This window comes from Gigantopelta aegis, chromosome 6, assembly GCF_016097555.1.
Source record: "Gigantopelta aegis isolate Gae_Host chromosome 6, Gae_host_genome, whole genome shotgun sequence".
In the NCBI taxonomy this organism is placed as follows: Eukaryota; Metazoa; Mollusca; class Gastropoda; order Neomphalida; family Peltospiridae; genus Gigantopelta; species Gigantopelta aegis.
Window position 1 is genome coordinate 13,982,017 of NC_054704.1, and position 24,139 is coordinate 14,006,155.

A 24,139-nucleotide genomic window follows, 5' to 3' on the forward strand; every position below is an offset into this window, starting at 1 on the left:
CTTGGTCGACCCTAGACAATAAGAGGCTACTTCTATGTACGAAAAAGAAGCAAACGAGCTTCTATATGCACTTTCCTATAGTGAGAACATTACATAATATCAATTGTGGATCACTGGTTGTGGGGGAGGGTGAAGAAAAAGAAAATCCGAAGGCATTGATCCAGTATACACTCAGGCCAGTTCTCCAACACTAAGCTATGGTTCACCCTACTCCCATACTATACTAGATGATTTGGGTAGATATTGAAGTGGTCTTTTAAGATAAACAGCTGCAGAAATAAATAATCTTGATTGTGCATAATTATAGGCAGATTTTCTTTATTTGAAAATGTCTTGTTTAAAACTAGGATCACAATGATCCAGAATTTGTTCCAAAGACAATTAATACTGCACAACTGGTATATATAAGGCTGTGGTATGTGCTTTCCTGCTTATGAGAGAGTGTATATAAATTATCTAGAATTTCTTCCAAATTACAACTAATGCTCTACAACTGGTACATGAAAACCTGTGGTACATGTACGTACTGTCCTGATTTTGGGAAAGTGCATATAAAAGATCCCTTTTTGCTTTTATCGGTAGGAGTAGCCTGTGTTTACTTTTTCAACCAAAGAAGGAAGTAATAAACTAGACACCAAATAACCATAATTTAAAATGTGCTGAGGTGTTGTCAAATAAACATGCCTTTCCTTTCTTTTCTTCCAAAAGAAACTTTGTTTTGTTCAACAACACCACTATAGCACATTAATTTATTAATCATCGGCTATTGGATGTCATATGTTTGGTCATTTTGACATATACTCTAGAGAGGAAACCCACAATATGTTTTCCATTAGTAGCAAGGAATCTTTTATATGCACCATCCCACAGACAGGATAGCACATACCATGGCCTTTGGTATACCAATCATGGTGCACTGGCTGGGACGAGTTCCTTTCTTCGAAGGATATTAACATACTTTTTGCTGATGATAATAATCTGATTAACACGTTTCTTCTGTGTTTGTCTCTTTCAGATGCAGATGGTTTGTTTCCAGTGGTCTTCAATCTCGCCTCCCGTGCTCGGATCAGCGTGAACGCTACGTGTGGGGATGATGGGCCAGAGGAGTTCTGTAAACTCGTGGAACATGTGAAGATATTCTCATCACAAAATGGCCATTGTGATATCTGTGATTCAAGAAGTCACAACCGATACCGAAACCACCCAATACAAAATGCCATCGATGGCAGCAACAAGAGGTGGCAGAGCCCCACCCTTACTAGGGGGAGGGAGTATAACTATGTGACAATTACCTTAGATCTGGGGCAGGTAAGATCACTGAAGAGAACCCTTTAGAAAAATGGAGATGAATGGATAGATTTTGTGCATTAAAGAGGAACGTGTACATGAGTCTTAGTATATCAAGTTATATGAAGTAGAAAATAGGTTCCACTGCACATCTAAGAATATAAGGTACTCCAAATATTTATTCTAAGTCTAAACCTTGTGATAAAATTCTAAATGAACAAATAATTGAGACCCAATATTCTGGCTGCATTGGTATACGGTACTCCCAAATATTTAGTCTTAACTTTAAACCAGAGCCTAATCTTAAAATTAAAATTGAACAATATAATTGAGACCAAGTGGAATATTTTATGCCAGGCACATATCGCTTGCATATTCAGCCCAAAATAAGGTTTTATTTGACTGGCCTATGCTCTCGTCTTGATTTAAAGTGTGGGTTTGTCTCTATATAAAGTAAAGTTTGTTTTATTTAACAACGCCATGTTTTATGACAGGCAGCAAGGGATATTTTATTTACGCTTCCCACAGGCAGGATAGCACAAACTATGGCCTTTGTTGAACCAGTTATGGATCACTGGTCGGTGCAAGTGGTTTACACTTACCCATTGAGCCTTGCAGAGCACTCACTCAGGATTTGGAGTCGGTATCTGGATTAAAAATCCAATGCCTCGACTGGGATCCGAACCCAGTACCTGCCAGCCTGTAGACTGATGGCCTAACCACGATGCCGCCGAGGCCGGTTTTGTCTCTATATGGTGTGTCTAGCTCAGTCGGTTGAGCGCTCACCTGAGGTGCTTACGTTAAAACTACTTAATAGACCCAGACTCCAATTGGGTTTTTGCCCCATCCCAGTCACTGCCCATGACTGATATATCAAAGGCAATGGTATGTGCTGTTCTGTCTGGGAAAGTGCATATATAAAACATCCCTTGCTGCTAATGGAAAAAAGCAGCAGATTACCTTGAAGTCTAATGTCCGACATGAAATAGCTGGCAATTAATAAATCAGTGTGCTCTAGTGGTGTCGTTAACCAAAACACACTTTAACTGTAACTTTTGTATGGTGTCTTTTTGCTTAGTACTTAAAATCCAAGGTGAATCCCCATTGGAGGATCCATTTGTTTTTTCCCATTCCAACTCATGCATTCTATTGTTTTCTTTACATAATATGGAATGTTAAATAATCTAATTTAAAGAATATTCATGAACATATTTAAGATTTTTTTCTTTAATACACTTGTCTTTTAGGTAGGTAGGTAGGTAGGTAGGTAACTAGTTTAACGTGCTCATTTACCACTAGGGTCATATAAAGTCTGACCTCTGATATGATCGGGGGGGGGGGGGCGGGGGCTGACTCGAGACTGTCTTTTAGAACATTTAATACACCTGTAGCATAGTATACTGTAATTTATTTTCTTTAATCTGCCTAGACAAATTACTACCACCTTCAGACACCCATGTAATTCAGATTGCACTTACTTGAGGATGTAATTATTAGTGGTAATCGTAGATATCTGAAAATATACAGCTATACAGACAATCAGGCTGATATATTTGTCACGTTGGTTTCATATCTGGCATGGTTATCAAGTTCACCATCATCATATAGCTATCAACTTACAACCACAGCAGAGTGTGTCGGCCTGGCGCTTGTTCTGCTGTACCAACTGTTGTACGTACCTGTGGAAGAAGCTATTGGGTTCCACTGGACCAAATCAATTTTCATTGCTAATAATGTTAACTTTTTCTAATAAAAATGATTAAAACTATAATAAGCTGTGTATAAGCAGGCAATTCACGAATATAAAATGTGGCATAAGTCAAATTCACATTACTGATAATGTTAACATTTTCTGTTATCAGCACAGCCCACCTGTACACAAACAAAATTTATTTTATGGAGTGGAAAGCAATATTTTTTTTGACAAATTTTAAGGCTGAGACTTTAAAGTGAGTAGCTGTTGTAGAAATTGGACTTCTAAATCAGACTTGTAGTGCAACGTTTTTAATACTGATGTGGAAGACTTGAGAAAAACATTCATGATAAAATCATTAGGAATTTTATATATACATAGTATCTGGAATACTGTCATAATTCAGATAGAAAGCTAAAATTTAATTATCAGAATTTTTAATTTTTTTTTAATGGAATTTGCTGCCTGTCAATATTGGTTATTGTGTGGCATTAAGGAGACAGCCAAAAAGCAGTTTCATCAATTAATATGCCCTGGACGGGACATAGCCTAGTGATAAAGTGCTCACTTGATGTGTGATCAGTCTGGGATCGATCTCCATTGGTGGGCCCATTGGGCTATTTCTTATTCAAGCGAATATTGTGGTATTTGCCATCCTGTCTGTGGGATGGTGCATATAAAAGATCCCTTGTAGCAGGTTTCCTCTCAAACATTATATGTTAAAATAACTATATGCTTGACATCATCCATTAGCCAGTGATTGACAAATCAATATGTTCTAGTGGTGTAATTTAACAAAATAAACTTATTAATATGCACTGTACTAGTTTTAGCCTCTAGTGTTTAATGCATAATATCTGTGTACTGAACATAATTTGGCAATAAATGATAGTATACGTTTGCACAAATAACCAGATGAGATATTACTTCCAATCAGAACTTCAGCTGCTTTTACTTTGTAAATATTTGACAGTGCATCTTGAATCCTCACTGAACTCTCCGATTTGGTACAGTGCAACCATCAGGATCGAGTTCTGTACATCTTACACTATCCAGAAACTAATTATTCTGATACTATGTCTGCTGCTTGATAATAACCAACGATATATTTGGTGCTGAACTTGTCCTGTGTGCAGTCCTCATGGTGTTAAATGCTTCCTCTAGATAAGGACCTGATTATAAGAATCACTTCAGAAGCCTTTTTACCTTTGCTTTATGAGTTTATCTTTGAACTCTGTTAAAGAGGTTGGCTTTCTGATTTCAGAAATACTTGATGTTCAAAGAAAGTTTTTGTTTATGTTCCTTGTTAATTGAATATGAGCATGTTGCTAAGTTAATGCAGATTCTGAGGTTAGTTAGTGCAGTTATCGCAAAACTGATGACTGATTATATTTATATTAATAAATGCAAAGTCTGGTGCTTTCTTCTACCTGTTTACTAATGCCTGGCATACACCTACCGATTAATGCTTACTCGACTGTTGAGTCGGCAGTAGTCTGAAAATTGTTGGCATTATGATTGAAGATAATGTCACAAAACTAGAGATTAAATACGATTGTTATGTCTTTGTTCTGCATACACCTAGCGATTAATGTCAATGCAACTGTAGAGTCAGCGTTAATCAGCAGGTGTGTGCCAAGCATAATGTGCAGTTTGTCTACATTATAGGTTATGGTATACATTAACCTTTGTACACACATACTGTAAGGAAGGGAGCTCTATTTATGTGCCCATATCCCGAGGGTTCAGGCACGCCCACCCCGGTCTTAGCCTCTGACATGGGGTGGGACATAGCCCAGTGGTAAAGTGCTTGCCTGATGCACGGTCAGTCTAGGATCGATCCCCATTGGTGGGCCCTTTGGGCTATTTCTCATTCCAGCCAGTTAACCACGATTTGGTATATCAAAGTATGTGCTATCCTGTCTGGGATGGTGTATATAAACTATCCCTTGCTAATAATGAAAAAATGTAGCAGGTTTCCTTTGGTCAAAAATTACCAAATGTTTGACATCCTGATGATTAATAAATTAATGTGCTCTAGTGGTGTCGTTAAACATAATAAACTTAAATATTGACTAGTGGTTATGTTATCGGCATTAAGGCTGGCTGGTGCTGGGTTTATGTCAGTATGGTGGCTCCTTGGACCAAGAATGAGTCACAACTTAATGGTGAGGCAAGAAAGAATTGATGCACCCAACACAATGTTATTTATGGTTATATGGCATTAAGGAGACGTAATGAGAGGTGGTGTCGTTCAACAAAACAAACTTTAACTGTAACATAATGAGAGAAGAAACCCACTGCTGCCATGCCATGGACTATTATTTGTTTTATTCTAGTGGTAAGGGATCTTTTATATACACCATGCCATAGACAGGATAATACATATCACAGCCTTTGGAGCACTCGCTGGAATAAGAAATAGCCCAGTGGGCTTAGATTGATTATGTATCGTATGATCACTTTATCACTGTGCCCCTTGTGCTCAGGAATAAGGCTACTAACTTCTTTCTCACTAATAACTAACATTGTACTGAGTAGATGTCAATCATGTGTTTTTGAACCTCAGTTGAATATAAATATGAGCTCAGTGATAGGACACTCTCCTAAAGTGTGATCACAGGATCAGTCCCCCTCAGTGGACTCAGATTTGTTTCTATTCCAACCTGTGCCCCTGTTCTGTCTATGGGAAAGTGATTAATAAAGATCTTCTTCTGCGTTTTTGAAAGGAGTAGCCTAGGTGGTGGCAGTAGGTTTCCTCACTCACTCAAGGAAGTGTCGAAATAGCCATATGTTATACACCAAGTATAGTGTAGTGTAGCCATAGTGTAAAATACATATACCGGATGATTTTGTGCTTGATATTTAGGGTCAAACTAAGAGGTCGGCTAATACAAGGAGTTGGTTAATACACAACAATATATGGTACACATGTTAAAGAAACGCTCCTTTCCTGGTATCGCCAAATATGCATGTACAGTGGCGTAGAAAGGTGCCAAAAAGTGGGGGGACAAACTTTTATATTTACACACTTTTACACTATTATAAAGCAAATATAAAGCAAATATCAGAAAAGTAGGGGTGGGGTGGGGTGGGGGGGCACATGCCCCCTTACCCCCCACCCCCATTTCCTACACCAGTGATGTAGTAAATTTTATTACTTTTTTTCAAATATAGAGCTGTACAAGCAGTATAGATAGTATTTCACATAGAGCCAGTACAAAATACCTACATATGTGTGTTACATGACACATGCAATCCACAGATACATGTACATGTATGTATGTGGGTGGGAGAGATTGAGGTTAATGCAACAATATGTCACACATCAGATATAACCTCTAGCACCATGCCACAGTTCACATTATGTTAAAGTTCAAATAACAGCATTCTGTTAGTACATCAGTATTAACATTATTTGCGAAAAGTCAGCAAGTGGTTTCCTGGGAACAGCGGGAACCAGTGGGCATCATCCTTTGAAGGTTGTCTCTCCTGCTTACTCTTTTATAAGTCTTCTGTTAGCTTTCTGACCTTCTGTTAATTACCAACAATATCCTACACACATTCCCAAGCCATCTGGCCCTGTGGCATCTCCTTCCTTTTAACCTCTTTAGATAACGAGCTGCAATATGATTAGCCAGTTTGATTTATCATCTGGAGGGTCAATTTAACAATTGCTCATTCCATCTCTTTTAGTCTCTTAATTATAATGCAAGCCTCTGCCCGATACAGCCATGTAGGATGGTGTGAGACCATTCCCTCTCACTGAACTCTTGCTTGTATCTTATTTATGTCAGATGGAACAAGATGTATCCCATTGGAAGAGCGATCTCCTGAGGTGTGATAGGTTGTAGGATCTATTGCCCCTGATGGATTCTGTTGGTGTTTTTCTTCCAATTCCAACCAGTGCCCCATGACTGGTATATAAAATCAAGGTCATGGTGGCTAGCATCTTATTTATGGGAATATGAAATTTAAAGGATCCCTCGCAATAGCCCAGATGTGGCAGTGGGTTTTCTCTCTTTTTCTTAAAATGACAATATATTAGATATAAACTAGCAATAATTTAACTGTGTTCTGAGTTATTGTTAAACAATCCTTTCCCTTCTATCCAATTATGGCTAAAGCCCTGTGTCCAGATTGTACAGCTATCTGGATCTCTTTCCAGGATGGCTTTAAGAAAGCAAGACTTATTGTCTATAATAAGAGTAATTATTAATGATCAAAATCACATGTAGTGTACACTGTACTTTTAAAAGGAAAAATAACTTGTTTACAATACACTTACATTATAGTAAAAACATTCAATAAGTGAATAATAGTAGCTGTCATTAATTTGTCTTATGTTTACATTGCTTTAAGTATTAACATTCCTGCTGTGCTTCCAACCACACAATGACAAAAACTTAACAAAAAATGTTTCAACCGAACAATATTTACCTAAGTAGTTAAACCTAAATTATGTTTCTTCTTCTTCTGTCATAATGAATAGTTATTTTATTGTGGTTTATTTATCGACATTTATTTATCGAGGTTTGTGTTGAAAATTAAGGGTTTTTTTCTGTTGTAATGAATGGTTATTTTATTGTGGTTTATTTATCGAGGTTTGTGTTGAAAATTAAGTTTCTTCTTTTGTTGTAATGAATGGTTATTTTATTGTGGTTTATTTATCAAGGTTTGTGTTGAAAATTAAGTTTCTTCTTCTGTTGTAATGAATGGTTATTTTATTGTGGTTTATTTATCGAGGTTTGTGTTGAAAATTAAGTTTCTTCTTTTGTTGTAATGAATGGTTATTTTATTGTGGTTTATTTATCGAGGTTTGTGTTGAAAATTAAGTTTCTTCTTCTGTTGTAATGAATGGTTATTTTATTGTGGTTTATTTATCGAGGTTTGTGTTGAAAATTAAGTTTCTTCTTCTGTTGTAATGAATGGTTATTTTATTGTGGTTTATTTATCAAGGTTTGTGTTGAAAATTAAGTTTCTTCTTCTGTTGTAATGAATGGTTATTTTATTGTGGTTTATTTATCGAGGTTTGTGTTGAAAATTAAGTTTCTTCTTTTGTTGTAATGAATGGTTATTTTATTGTGGTTTATTGTTCGAGGTTTGTGTTGAAAATGTTCTTCTTCTGTTGTAATGAATGGTTATTTTATTGTGGTTTATTTATCAAGGTTTGTGTTGAAAATTGAGTTTTTTCTTCTTCTGTCGAATTAATGGTTATTTTATTATGGTTTATTTATCAAGGTTTGTGTTGAAAATTATGTTTTTTCTTCTTCTGTCGAAATGAATGGTTATTTTATTGTGGTTTATTTATTGAGGTTTCTGTTGAAAATTAAATTTGTTCTTCTGTCATAATGAATGGTTATTTTATTGTGGTTTATTTATCAAGGTTTGTGTTGAAAATTAAATTTGTTCTTCTGTCATAATGAATGGTTATTTTATTGTGGTTTATTTATCGAGGTTTGTGTTGAGAATTCCGGCTGTGTCCTCCTGTCACCTTGTGGTTAGCCTCCAGCCCATGTGTTGACCTCCTACTGTTCCCAGACATAAAGCTCATTGTGGTTTATAAGTGTGCTCTCCAGGCGGAATGTTGTGTTCCCAGACACCATACATAATACCCTGCCATATGATCAGCCGGTCTTTGCTGTCACCCTTTCATAGGGGGGCCTTTTCTCTTCAACTGGCCATTTTATGGATTTATTTTCCGAGAATTTGTATTCAGCCAAACATGGGTTTTTCTGTTCTCTGCGTGTATGTTGAAAGGGATTTTCGCATTACGCGAACAATGGCACAGCTGAAAAGCAATTGCTTGAAAAGCCTTGTTGCCATTAATCTGTGTGTAAAAAGTCTTTTAAAATAGAAGCTAATACGGTGTGGGCTAATAAAACTGCAGTCGTAAAACGGTTAATTGATGAAAGGTTTTGAAACTTTACACAGCGTGAAATTGGTAATAACAAGAGGAAACCTTGTTCTCTAAGGACTAGGTAAATCTGTCAGCATTGATCATGGGGTGTACAGGGAGGATGTGGAGTATAAATGGATAAATCTTTCCAAAGCTGGGGAAACCAGCTAAATAATGAATAATGAATGAATGAATGTTTAAAGACACTGCAGCACAAAAATATACATCGGCTATTGGATGTCAAACAATGGTAATATATAAATGAAGTGATGATCAACATAGATAAATATTCTAAAGTTAAGTTAAAACTCAGTATTAAATATCACAAGTAGGTACATGTGTATTAAAATTTGGATAAAAAATCAGTGTCTTGTAATCCAAAATGATTACACTCCACCAAGATGTGGTGAACCATCGGTGAACACTGACAGTATTCACACTGAGGAGGAGGATCCTTCTTAAGAATAAATGAATGTGTTAAAGTATGTATGATCGAAGCAAACACTACACAAGACCATGTCATTCCACCTGCAACACCTCTGGGAGGACTGCCATTCCCAGGACTAACTAATAAATACCATGTACAAGATAGAAATATAAGTATTTGTTTAATACAAGACATGTATATATAGGTGTCAGTGGAGATGGCAACAGCATCAAGTTTTGCATTTTGTTCAGTGTTAAAGTTTTTGCATTTAGTTCCTTTTGTCACAAACTATTAGTCCTATATTAAATGTACAGACCCTAGTTTTAGTCAGTGTTGTTAATCTATAAGCCTGTAACACAACTGGATAAAGGTATGATGGAGTGAAATTAAAATCTGTGATAGTTTAATGGGGAAATACCATCTAAAACTTTACCAGTGCTTGACTCTAATAGTGAAAAATATGTCATAGTTTTTAAAAATTAGTGGCTGTCTCTTTAATGAAACTTGGTTTATGGTTACATCTTTGAATGTTAAAAACAAAATTAAAATAATTAAATTAAAATTTTATTTGAATAATAAAAATAAAATGTTGGTTTTTTAAAAATATTTTAATATACATACATTGACATCAAATGTTTGACACCCAGTAGTTGATGAATAATAAATATATGTGCTCTCATTGGTTACTGGTGTCATTGGTTACTGGTGTTATTGGTTAGTGGTGTCATTGGTACTGGTGTCATTGATTACTGGTGTTATTGGTTACTGGTGTCATTGGTACTGGTGGTACTGGTTACTAGTGCCATTAAACATCATTACTGGTGTCATTAATAATCATTGAAATCCCAAACTTCAAACTAATTTGTCTTGCATCATTTTTATTTTTTAAGATCACCTACATGACATTGCTAAGGCTAACAAAGTAAAATACCTTGTAGATTTAAAAGCTGTATGAATACCATAATTTTAAAATCCTACTCAGATTTTAGAAGTAAACATCTGTTAAAACCCAGGCAAGTTGTGGTTTATAAATTACGAAATGAAAGAAGAAGGAAGAAAATGTTTTATTTAACGACGCACTCAACACATTTATTTACGGTTATATGGCGTCAGACATATGGTTAAGGACCACACAGATATTGAGAGAGGAAACCTGCTGTTGCCACTTCATGGGCTACTCTTTTCAATTAGCAGCAAGGGATCTTTTATATGCACCATCCCACAGACAGGGTAGTACATACCACGGCCTTTGATATACCAGTCGTGGTGCACTGGCTGGAACGAGAAATAGCCCAATGGGCCCACCGACGGGGATCAACCCCAGACCGACCGCGCATCAAGTGAGCGCTTTACCATTGGGCTATGTCTCGCCCCTACGAAATGAAAGAGTCACTGAGCAGGTAATAAATTGCGAGATAACTTGTAAAACAGGTGAGGAAAGACATAGACACCATTAAACACTGTTAGCTCATGGGCTACATAATGTTATCATCAGTAAACATCGTCTATGAGCTGAACAAAGAAAGACAGGCCAACTGAATGAGATAAACCTACTTATAACCTTTACACGTAAAGTTCTCCCATGACTCAGTAATAAGGAAGTATGGCTTACTTTCTGTAGATGTAGAGTAGGACATAGCCCAGTGGTAAAGCATTCGTTTGATGCACAGTCAGTTGGGGATCGACCCCCATCAGTGGGCCCATTGGACTATTTCTCGTTCCAGACATCAAAGGCCATAGTATGTGCTATCCTGTCTATGGGATGGTGCATATAAAAGATCCCTTGTTCTTAATGGAAAAATGTACGGGATTAGCTCTCTAAGACTATATGTCAAAATTACCAAATTTTTGACATCCGATAGCTGATGATTAATTAATCAATGTGCTCTAGAGGTGTTGTTAAACAAAACAAACTTTAACTTTCTGTAGACATGTTTTGTAAACTGATATACATGTAGTTATTTCAAATATTATATCTCAGGTCAATGAATGACTATCCAGGCGTGTGTGTGCAGGGAGGAAGTCTAGTCTATGGTGACCGAAGTTTATAGTGGGTTTGAGTCATGCTCCCTTTGAAGATATATTGAGAAAAAAAGACAATTTGTTTGAGTAGAGAGGGGTTTGAAACCCTAAAACCCTCCCCCTGCACACCCACCTGATATCTTAGAACAGATATAATAGTGTCTCTTTATTCAAAAGGTCCATTGCTCTGAAGGACTTTGAAAGTACTAACCCTAACCCTAATCAAGACCCTTACCAAAACTGTGTTACTGTTGCATGTCTAACACAAGATTACACAAGAAATAACAATTGAACAATGGCCATGAAATAACAATACTTATGACATAATAATATTTACTGACAAAACAAAATTTTACTTCCCTCAGTCACCATTCATTGACATAAGAGAAGTACACAAGTTGATACAAAGTTCAGAGACAACACTAGAGCACATTAATTTATTAATCATCGGCTATTGGATGTCGAACATTTGGTAATTTTTACACCGCTACATTTTTCCATTAGGAGCAAGGGAATTTTTATATGCACCATCCCACAGACAGGATAGCACATGGCATGGCCTTTGATATACCAGTCATGGTACACTGGCTGGAACGAGAAATAGCCCAATGGGCTGACTGATGGGGATCGATCCCAAATTGACAGTGCATCAAGTGAGCGCTTTACCACTGGGCTATATCATGCTCCCAATTTGAAAGAGCACTCATCTGAAAATGCTTGTATGAATGAAACTTTATGTATAAATATTTAAGTTGTTGTCTCCTGAAATCAGTGTTTATGTCTTAAATTACTGTTTTTATATTTTTCAGGTATATCAAGTAGCATATGTGATAATAAAAGCTGCCAATGCACCACGTCCAGGTAACTGGATTTTAGAACGATCCATAGATGGCAGCACTTATACACCGTGGCAGTATTTTGCGATGTCCAAGGCAGATTGCCGACATGTTTACGGCATCGAACCCACAATTGGGATCCCCACTTCTCTCAGGGATGATGAAGTTATTTGTACAACACGGTATTCTAGACTTAACCCATTGGAAAATGGTGAGGTAGGCAGTTTGTTTTATTTGTACCACACGTTATTCTAGACTTAACCCACTGGAAAATGGTGAGGTAGACAGTTTGTTTTATTTGTAAAGCACAGTATTCTAGACTTGATCCATTGGAAAATGGTGAGGTAGGCAGTTTGTTTTATTTGTACAGCACAGTATTCTAGACTTGATCCATTGGAAAATGGTGAGGTAGGCAGTTTGTTTTATTTGTACAGCACGGTATTCTAGACTTGATCCACTGGAAAATGGTGAGGTAGGCAGTTTGTTTTATTTGTACAATACAGTATTCTAGACTTGATACATTAGAAAATGGTGAGGTATGCAGTTTCTTTTATTTGTACAACACAGTATTTTAGACTTGATACATTGGAAAATGGTGAGGTAGGCAGTTTGTTTTATTTGTACAACACAGTATTCTAGACTTAGGCCATTGGAAAATGGTGAGGTAGGCAGTTTGTTTTATTTGTACAACACAGTATTCTAGACTTGATACATTGGAAAATGGTGAGGTAGGCAGTTTGTTTTATTGGTACAACACAGTATTCTAGACTTAACCCATTGGAAAATGGTGAGGTAGACAGTTTGCTTTATTTGTACAACACGGTATTCTAGACTTAACCCATTGGAAAATGGTGAGGTAGGCAGTTTGTTTTATTTGTACAACACAGTATTCTAGACTTGATACATTGGAAAATGGTGAGGTAGGCAGTTTGTTTTATTTGTACAACACAGTATTCTAGACTTAGGCCATTGGAAAATGGTGAGGTAGGCAATATCATTATAATGCTGAATCTAGAATTAGGACCATTCTAGATTTGATCACACCATGATCAGAGGGCAGGGTGTAGCAGTGTTTTATATATTCACCATCTACACATTGTGAACAGATGGGTGAGTATGTTCTGTAATGTTATTCATTTTGCGGGCATCAACTAGAAAATAACACCCACAAATCTTCATTAGAAAGTGGGACAGACTAAGTTAACTGTTCAATGGTCTACTGTTATGTTGTAGACATTTACATGGTAATATATGGCACTGTGGGAAAACACTTCAGTTTATACTGGACATACATGTAACCATATGAAATTGTGAGATTTGCAGCTGTTATTGTGTATTTAATGCCTGCAAATGTTTCAGTTTTTAACTTAGGCCAACACCTTTGGTCAAAAATTTAATATACGAGCATTAATTAGACCTGCAAATCTAAAACCTCCCACTCCCAGTTCTAGCCCATATTAAACTTCACAAAATAATGCACACTGATAGGTGAAGCAGCATCTACCTACATGTATGCACCATGGCTCTGATTGGCAGGTAACTTGGCTATTATTTATTTCACTGTTCTGTCTACTCTGCAAGGTTTGGTGTGACAAGGTTAATGTTGCATGTGCAAGCGGCACAAGTGGCAGATATAAAAAACAACAGAATAACACTTTTGCATGAGCCTGTTGAGAACATTCAGCAATATTTCAAGAGTTTGTTTAGGAGTTTAAGACAGAACCATAGAGTCCTTTGATGAGAACAGTTGGCAGAAGGCCTGCTTTTGCATATTTAACTCATCAATCATGTTAAGGATTCTTCTCCTCCCCCTCCCCTTTCATCCTCCCCACTGATCACATTGTGTAAAGACAAAAGAAGAAGTTTGTTTTGTTTAATGACACCACTAGAGCACATTGATTTATTAATCATCAGCTATTGGATGTCAAACATTTGGTAATTTTGACATATAGTCTGAAAGAGGAAACCTGCTACATTTGTCCATTAGTAGCAAGGGATCTGTTATATGCACCATCCCACAGACAGGATAGCACATACCATGGCCTTTGATATAACAGTCATGGTGCACTGGCTGGAACGAGAAATTGTCGAATGGACCCACTGAGCTACATCCCACCCTGTGTAAAGACCAGGCCTCTTATCTAATATATTAGACTACAAATAATAGCTGATAAATTGTGATATGCGTCAAATGAATGTCATTCAGCTTTTTACTTGTTGATTTAATTTCTGTTGTGTTTCCTGGGGAGCTCTGAACACTTGCCCAGGGTAGGATGTGGTTCAGTGGTAGAATTTAGTTTTTGTTACAATGAAAACTTAATAAAAAGGTTTTATAATTTCAGTAAAATTAATTTATAATATTCTAATTAGTTATAATCCAAATAGTTTAACTTTTATGTCTTATAAATAAAATACAACTTATGTGTTATGATTAGAGGTACCTTTATGATCTGCCTGCGTTTGTGTGATTAACTTAAACCTGTTTATATTTGCATTAGTGTATTTATTTTAAAACTTGTGTTTCAGATTTTTGTTTCTCTAGTCAATGGGAGACCAGGTGTGAGTCAGCCCAGTCCGGTGCTACTGGTGAGTTCTAAAATGATTTGGTGACACGTGTCAGGTAGACTGACTGACAAGCTTGGTCATAAAATCTACAGTTCTTTCCACTACTAATACACTCCTGTACAACAGTTTAGCATACATGGATATTGCCGTATTCTTTATGAAAGCAGCTAAACTAGTATTCCTTCCCACAGGGAGGGATGTTTTTATTGTGGTATTTGTACTACAAGTTATTTATTTCTAAGCTGATTATTTTCTAAATTGCACACAAAAATAGTACTTTTACTGTTTTTCGTATATCAAACCAAATTAAAATTATTTACAAAAAATATCTTTATAGGAGGATGGGACGGACTATAGTTATTAGGCGGAGTGTAAAATATTTCTGACCATAAATTCTTTTTTTATCATTAAATTACACATACATGTGTGTTATAAGTTTTATCTTTTTGTTTAAATTATCAATTTTGGCTAATCCAATCTATTTCTTATTATCCAGGTGTTTGTGGTAGCTAAATTTAATTAAAAATAATTTACAACCAATTATATCAAACCGATCGTTTGTTCAAACAACTAAAAGATATTTTTCCAAAATATTTATACCAATTGAACAGGTTTATTGTGAATAGGAAAATAAAATCATATTAAAAAATAAAATAATCCTGCCACAAAACTAATAACTTGAGTCATAAAAACATACAGAACATTTTGGTAGTTTGCCTATAATGTCTGGTTTGATAGATGACTGTATCAGGTTCACACATGTATAGTTATTACTGGAAAAAATATCATTTCATCTCACATGTACTTGAGTCTTGACAGGTCCACGGTTATGTGGAGGGGTGTTTCCCTTTTTATCACAAGGAATGTGGGTTGGCAAACAATCATATAAACAATATGTATTTTATCACTTAATGAAAGTAATAAAATGGGTACATTTACTGAAATGTGATAGCTTTACCACGCAAAATACAAAATAGATAGTCTTGTATTGTATTGAGTGGAAACCGACTTCCACCAGGAAATGTTAATATTCCCAAATGGAATGAAAACACTGAAATCATAAGGCATTACTGTTCACAGCATGTGGAACCACTTTCACCCAGGAATATAAAATACCTTCAAAAGTGGGGACAGATATTTCCCATGGTAGCTTGGGGCATTAACAATGGATCAGGAAATTGCGTACTTTGTTACCAAATGTTGCCAGTATATTTATCAAAAATATAAATGCATAAGAGGTGTCATGTTCATTTGCCAACAATGTTATTTTTAATGTAAACAGTATTAAATTTTTTCAAAATTAAAATATCAAAACGACCAAAGAATAACTTTGAATTCAAATAATGTTATTGTAAAAATCCCCCTTTTTGTAAATGTCTGTTTTAAGTTTAGTTTATTCAGGCTATGTTTGCGCCAGTGTATTTCCTGCTTGTTTGTATGTACAACAGGAAAGTAAAATAAGTTCCATCTGTGGATGTTTATTTATACATTACCGCAGCGCTATTGGGTGATCAATGGGTTTTTGTCATATATAATGGCTGGGCTGTTAAAGATGCATGTGTTACTTTTTAGTTTGTAAAAAGTTCATCATCTATATACATGTAGAGGGTGATATGTAAAATAAATTTAAAAAACCATGTGACAATAGTATTAAGATTGTTATGTGCATTACAGTAATGAAAGAAACAAAACATGCTTAATAAATATTGCTCTTGCATGGAATTATTTTTACATTTTGTGGGTCCGAACATAGGCACCTTTCCAATTCCCAATTGAAAATTCCCACTTTCTGTACTAAAAATTCCCAATATATGTATTTAATTATGTCTGTTATAATAAATTAATTTAACAGTTTTAACAATTTAATAATTTTGTGGCCTGAAAAAATATTCCAAGTATGATTTACTTGTGCTAATTTTCCTAATCCCATCAGACAACAAGGGACCGTAACAAAACCCCTGGCTAAATTCCTGTCCTAGATGTACATGTATAAATTCCTGTCCTAGATGTACATGTATAAATTCCTGTCCTAGATGTACATGTATAAATTCCTGTCCTAGATGTACATGTATAAATTCCTGTCCTAGATGTACATGTATAAATTCCTGTCCTAGATGTACATGTATAAATTCCTGTCCTAGATGTACATGTATAAATTCCTGTCCTAGATGTACATGTATAAATTCCTGTCCTAGATGTACATGTATAAATTCCTGTCCTAGATGTACATGTATAAATTCCTGTCCTAGATGTACATGTATAAATTCCTGTCCTAGATGTACATGTATAAATTCCTGTCCTAGATGTACATGTATAAATTCCTGTCCTAGATGTACATGTATAAATTCCTGTCCTAGATGTACATGTATAAATTCCTGTCCTAGATGTACATGTATAAATTCCTGTCCTAGATGTACATGTATAAATTCCTGTCCTAGATGTACATGTATAAATTCCTGTCCTAGATGTACATGTATAAATTCCTGTCCTAGATGTACATGTATAAATTCCTGTCCTAGATGTACATGTATAAATTCCTGTCCTAGATGTACATGTATAAATTCCTGTCCTAGATGTACATGTATAAATTCCTGTCCTAGATGTACATGTATAAATTCCTGTCCTAGATGTACATGTATAAATTCCTGTCCTAGATGTACATGTATAAATTCCTGTCCTAGATGTACATGTATAAATTCCTGTCCTAGATGTACATGTATAAATTCCTGTCCTAGATGTACATGTATAAATTCCTGTCCTAGATGTACATGTATAAATTCCTGTCCTAGATGTACATGTATAAATTCCTGTCCTAGATGTACATGTATAAATTCCTGTCCTAGATGTACATGTATAAATTCCTGTCCTAGATGTACATGTATAAATTCCTGTCCTAGATGTACATGTATAAATTCCTGTCCTAGATGTACATGTATAAATTCCTGTCCTAGATGTACATGTATAAATTCCTGTCCTAGATGTACATGTATAAATTCCTGTCCTAGATGTACATGTATAAATTCCTGTCCTAGATGTACATGTATAAATTCCTGTCCTAGATGTACATGTATAAATTCCTGTCCTAGATGTACATGTATATGCTGAGAAATGCCCAGAATGTAATACCAGTGTTATTCATAAGGAAGGATAGTTTCACCTTTCTGCCATGTGGCTAGTATCATCAGTAATAGCAGCAATTTACATACTAATTGCAAAATAGTATGCAAAACACTACTTTTTAGTTCAGATCCTGGACTCATATTTTTGAAGCTATTGTAGTGCTATGAAATCATAAAACCATCGTAAGCTATGATGTCAAAATAAGGTTTCACCTAGAACAAATTGCAACAGAAATGTGCTATAGTGACATCACAGCCTTCAGTGGTTTTACAATTTCTTGGCACTATAATAGCTTCGAAAATCCCTAGCCTGTTATTTTATCCACTGGTTTAAAATACACATATTATACTCAATGATTCTCTTTTTTTTAGGAAAATGCTAAATATAGTGAGAAAAGTTGTCTAGTTTTACATTTGAATTGCCAGGTATGGATGTATCATACATGCATTTATTTCTGTTTACTTGTAATTTCAGGAATTTACCTCTGCTAAATATATCCGTCTGAGATTACAGAAAATACGCACACTCAATGCAGATCTGATGACTCTGCAGAGGACCAACTACAAGGACATAGACCCATCAGTCACCAGAAGGGTAAGATCCAATAACTGGGTAGAAATCATTTGTTTTGCCAGTCGTATGGAGAACTGTATAAAAATACTAGTAATCAATTAGTAACATGGGGCAGGCTTGAGCTCGGTCAGTAGAGCACTCACCTCAGATATTTAAGTTAAAAGATTGAACTCCCTCGGCTTTCTATCATGGACAGAAGAGTTGGCGAGAGCCAACACTTGCGCTCATGACAGGCATGTGCTGCAAGCTTGTTCTGAACATGCACATAAAACCCTAAGTCAAGTTAAATCAATTTAAAACCACCTTAGTGCCCCCATTCTCTGATTTGTTTTTTTCTACAACCAATGCCACATGACTGACATTTCAAAGGCCATGGTATGTGCTGTTCTGTCTGGGAAAATGCATATAAAAGATCCTGTGATGCTAATGGGAAAATGTAGTTGGTTTTCTCTGAAGACTACATGTTAAAATTACTAAATGTTTGACATCCAAAAGCCAATGATGAATAAATCCATGTGCTCTGGTGGTGTCATTAAACAAAACAAATGTTAACTTTTGCTGTCTTTTTGAGCTCTGCTGCTTATTAGAATTATAAATTGAGTTAACAATCACTTAACCATTAACCACCATACTGGACAGACAGCTCTGATAGCTGGTGTATGTGCCCATCTCCTTGAGTTGATATAAGAATGGAAACAAAATGAAATGAATTTTTGTTTTAATTGACTGTTTATTCATCTTAGTTATCGATATCAGATTAGCTAAAGTTTTAAAAGATTAAAATACCTAAGATCTTGATTTTGTTCTATTGTTTATAATATTTACTCTTTTTTTTCAGTACTTCTATTCACTGAAGGACATTTCTGTTGGGGGACTGTGTATCTGCTATGGACATGCCATGTGGTGCCAGCGACACAGCAGCTTGCCAGATGTATGTATTCTGTTCTATGTTTAGTAATGTTAGCCATGAGATCAGAGCTGTCAACAGAGTAGGGCAGCCCTGCCAGTAGCACTAGAGCCCTGAAAAGTGGAGTCCTATAAATCCTAATGTCTCCTTTCTTTACATATAAAACTACCTATTTTACTAGTTTTGGAGCTCAATTTGTCCTACACGATGGGATATATATTGATTTTGTCTTACCAGTCTAATTTTGATATGGAATAATTTTTAATTTACAGGCATCTTTTAATTTCTTTTCCCCTTCATGCTGGCATTGTGATGACATGTTCTTTCAAGATCTTCTTTGTGAATCCTCTAGTCTTTTGAAATCTGAAGTTTTATATCCAGTTTTTTGGACTGCCAAATCTGAGAAATCATTGGCTTTATTTTTAAACTTCCCATCTTTGAACATATTAAATAGGTGTCTGTATATACATGTATTTAACACACTTGTTTAATACTGCACAAAAAAATCCAATAGCATATTTTGTCCCCTTCATTAAATAAAACTGTTTTTCACATATTTGACTAGGTTTAGGGCCCAGTTTACATTCTCTCTCAATGGGTTTTAGATATTACCACTCAAGCAAATGAAACAAAGCTAATATATAAACAATAAGCTGGTGAGAGTTTTGTTACTGTACTATTAATGATTTACTTTCAGAGGATGCAGTGCCAGTGTCAGCACAACACATGTGGAGATAACTGTGAACTGTGCTGCCCCGGCTACCACCAGCAGGTCTGGCAGAGAGGACGCAATGGCAAAACCATTGAGTGTGAAAGTAAGGATGTTCTTTATAAACAGCATATATACTGCCCTTAGTTGACATAAGCAGTTGTCCTCTCCACCCTACATATATAAAAATGAATAATTTTCAGTTTGAAAGTGACCATTTGACTAGCTGAACAAGACTATATTTCAGTTGCTTAATGGTTTTTTCGTTCTGTCCCTCCCTCCCCCCCCCCCCCCCCCAATATTTTAGACCCAGAGAATGAGCAATAACCCTGAAAAAAGAATGGTAAGGTCAGTGGTGTACCTTTGTTAACCTTTTCATGTCTGTGTTGGAATTATATCATGGACTGACGCTTACCATTGCCTACCTGTCTCAACTTCTTCCATGGGTGCAGTCTCTGTATATTTCCCTGCACCCACCTGGCAACCTCGTCCTCTGCCGCTAATAAAGCTGGTCTGACCCAAGGCACTAACGACCGCTGGTAGTAAGGGTGTACAGTAGGTAGTTACAAGTGCCTCTTAACAATGCCAGAAGTAACTACTGAATACTCCACGAAGTGGTCAGACTAAGCCCACAGCTAAAAGCTGATAGGGAATGGCAGGTGTGTGGCACAGATAGCCACAAGAGACAAACATCTGTCATGGTTGGAGAGACAAGGATCGGGATGTGGAGGTGGACCGTGAAAGAAGTTGAAAGATAAGAGGAGTTGCCAGTTTGGAAGAAATAAGATGGAATTCAAAGGAGAGAAAGGAAAGGGTAAAAAACCACAAAAACCCCAACACCTTTTCATGTCTGTGCTGGAATTATATCATGGACTGAGCCTTCTTGTGGTGACATAGTAATAGTGATACGCAGTATAAACATAATTAAATTGACAGTGTTTTGCCTGCCATCTTGCTACATAAGAGTTATAATAGCATCCAAGACCTCAAAAGTGGAGGCCCACAAGTCCAATAGCCTAATTTTGTCTCATACTGTACCTATTTGACTAGTTTTGGGACCTGATTTGTACTACTAAGTGGAAAATACCAGTGTATTGATTTTCTGCTAATTCGGTTTTGACACCGTCATCTTTCCATTTTAGACATCTATACATGCACCCTTGTGCTTGGTATTGTGCTGAAATTTTAGTCACATGTATGTGTAGTAACATGTTTTAAAGATTTTTATTAGTTATAGCTTTTATGCAGTTCACTGAATAACCCATCATTAACAATGTGCTGAAATGTCATTAAACAGCTTAAGCATTCCATTCTGGTCTTGTCCCGAGTCTCGTGACTTAGCAGTTTTAAACACACCGAATGAAACCAAGATGTTTGTCTATCCGTGTGTAATCTGCACAAACATCCCTATATTAGTGATGTAAAGTAACTGTCATGATGCAGTTAACTGACATGTTTCCGTTACATTGATATGTAATTTAACAAACATTCTGTTTAAGATTAGCCTTGTGGTTTTTGTATTGTAGACATAAAAATCTCATACAGATAAAAGAGATAAATTCGTATCTTATTAAATATAAATAATGAATACATGTATCTGTCAAAGATTAGAAATTTTGTTTCATTTACAACTTTTGTTTTAGTTACAACTTTTGTTTTTATATTAGGCTAATATTAGGACCATTAGCTTCTGTATTTTGCCAGTTTGTGCTAGGTATTTGTTTTCTGTAACATCTGGTGTGTTTTGATGTTGAAATGTAAACTGGAGAAATAGTTTACTGAATTTACCTGACATGTTTTGGCTATTAAGAGCAGTCAGACAACGTAATGTGACACATAGACGCTACATTGTGTGGCTGGTTAGTACACCATTCATTCTTCATTCATTCATTCATTCTTGTATTCATTCTTCATTCATTCATCATTCATTCATTCAGTCAGTCAGTTATTCAGTTATTTATTCATTCATTCATTATACATTTGTTTGACACCCAAATAGATGATGTGTATTTTTGTGGTGAGGTGTTAGACATCCATCCATCCTTCCATCCATCCATCCATCCATCCATCCATCCATCCATCCATCCATCCATCCATCCATCCATCCATCCATCCATCCATCCATCCATCCATCCTTCCATCCATCCATCCATCCTTCCATCCTTCCATCCATCCTTTTATCCATTCATCGATCCATTCTTTCATTCATTCTTCATTCTTCATTCATCATTCATTTAGTCAGTCAGTCAGTCAGTTATTTAGTCATTCATTTAGTCAGTCAGTCAGTCAGTCAGTCAATCAGTCAGTTATTCAGTCATTTATCCATTCATTCATTCATTCATTATACCTTTGTATGACACCCAAATAGATAATGTGTATTTTTGTGCTGAGGTGTTAGACATCTATCCATCCATCCATCCATCCATTCATTCATCCATTCATTTGTCCATTGATTGATTGATTGATTCATTCATTCATTCATTCACACATCTTTTCATTCAGTCATTCATTTAGTGAGTCAGCCAGTCTGTCAGTCATAATGAGTCAGTCAGGCGGTCATTAATCAGTCAGTCATTTAGTCAGTCAGTCAGTCAGTCATTTAGTGAGGTGTTCGGTGAGTCATTTATTGAATGAGTCTTTGTGCCCATCAGTCAGTCAGTCAGTCAAACAATGACTAATTCACTGTGTTTGATTTCAGAATGTAACTGCCACAACAAAGCTGATGACTGTGTGTACAATGCCACGATTGCTGCCCTTGGTCTGAGTCTCAACATCCAGGGCCAGTACAGTGGAGGCGGTGTCTGTCTCAACTGCAGGGTGAGTCAGTGCCAACAGACATTATACCTTCATTCATATATAAACTGACCGGCATCATGGTTAGGCCATCGGTCTACAGGCTGGTAGATACTGGGTTCGGATCCCAGTCGAGGCATGGGATTTTTAAACCAGATACTGACTCCAAACCCTGAGTGAGTGCTCCGCAAGGCTCAATGGGTAGGTGTAAACCACTTGCACCGACCAGTGATTCATAACTGGTTCAACAAAGGCCATGGTTTGTGCTATCCTGCCTGTGGGAAGAGCAAATAAAAGATCCTTTGCTGCTAATCGGAAAGAGTAGCTCATGTAGTAGCGACAGCGGGTTTCCTCTCAAGATCTGCGTGGTCCTTAACCATATGTCTGACGCCATATAACCGTAAATAAAATGTGTTGAATGCGTCGTTAAATAAAATATTTCTTTCTTTTATATATAAACTATGTAGTCTACATGTCATATTTCTAATGTGATTGTAACCATTGGTGACCATTTTAAAACATTTTTTCATACTTCCACCTGACCTCTCACGAATTATAATCACCCACGTGCCTTTGCAATGAACAAATAAAGATGTCCTGACAAAAATATTGAAATGGAAAGAAGGTATGGAAAGTGATAATGTGACTAGAAACAGGACTATCTCATGGTCCATTCCTTGATGTGGTGACCCAGAGAGCTATACCAGTGGGAACTTCAGCTCCTGGTAGGATCACCCAAGCTGGATATGTCTTAGGGTAGAGGTAGACTAATATGGATCACAACTGAAGACTGATGATCTGGGCCAAACTACTTGGTGGGAGGTGCCAAACTGAAGCTCTTTTGGCACATTTGCTCATGAGTGTTCAAAGAAGAAAAAGAAAGAAAATACCCATGAAAATTCTAGTCAATGAATTGTTGTTGAGATGTTTGGACCAGTCCATTAGAAAGGGGAGGAAATGAATTTAGTGAGAGGTCAGGTTGAGTATTATTACACTTAAATCATAAAGACATTACAAATAAGAAATGCTTGTTTATGTTGCAGGAGTTCACCACGGGAATAAACTGTGAGAAGTGTGTGGAGGGGTACTACCGCCCCCGGGGAATGACGCCCTCCTCCTCGTACCCCTGCCGACCGTGTAACTGCCAGGAAACCAGAACGTCTACCTCACAATGTGTGCTCGATGACAGCTTCATCCACAAGGGTTTGGTACGCAAAATGTTAATATGAACAAAAAATTAATTATGGAATCACTGTGCATAATATTGTTCCTTAATATGTGATTTTCTTGTAATTGGGTAAATATCAT

The 24,139-nt window shown here is 36.4% G+C and overlaps 1 protein-coding gene across 3 annotated transcripts in view; it reads left to right on the plus strand.

Annotated features, from left to right (window-relative positions):
• The window catches only part of LOC121374097 (laminin subunit alpha-2-like), a 163,110-nt gene that overhangs the window by 55,405 nt on the left and 83,566 nt on the right, over nucleotides 1–24,139 (plus strand). For 2 of the 3 annotated variants that reach the window (XM_041501019.1, XM_041501020.1), the window contains exons 2-9: nucleotides 1,016–1,308; nucleotides 12,138–12,380; nucleotides 14,691–14,750; nucleotides 18,324–18,443; nucleotides 19,261–19,353; nucleotides 20,027–20,144; nucleotides 22,737–22,855; nucleotides 23,875–24,039. In XM_041501019.1, coding sequence (XP_041356953.1) covers nucleotides 1,016–1,308; nucleotides 12,138–12,380; nucleotides 14,691–14,750; nucleotides 18,324–18,443; nucleotides 19,261–19,353; nucleotides 20,027–20,144; nucleotides 22,737–22,855; nucleotides 23,875–24,039 — 1,211 coding nt within the window. Of the gene's footprint in view, nucleotides 1–1,015; nucleotides 1,309–12,137; nucleotides 12,381–12,980; nucleotides 13,021–14,690; nucleotides 14,751–18,323; nucleotides 18,444–19,260; nucleotides 19,354–20,026; nucleotides 20,145–22,736; nucleotides 22,856–23,874; nucleotides 24,040–24,139 lie in introns of those variants that run through there. The other variant, XM_041501022.1, reaches the window with a different exon arrangement.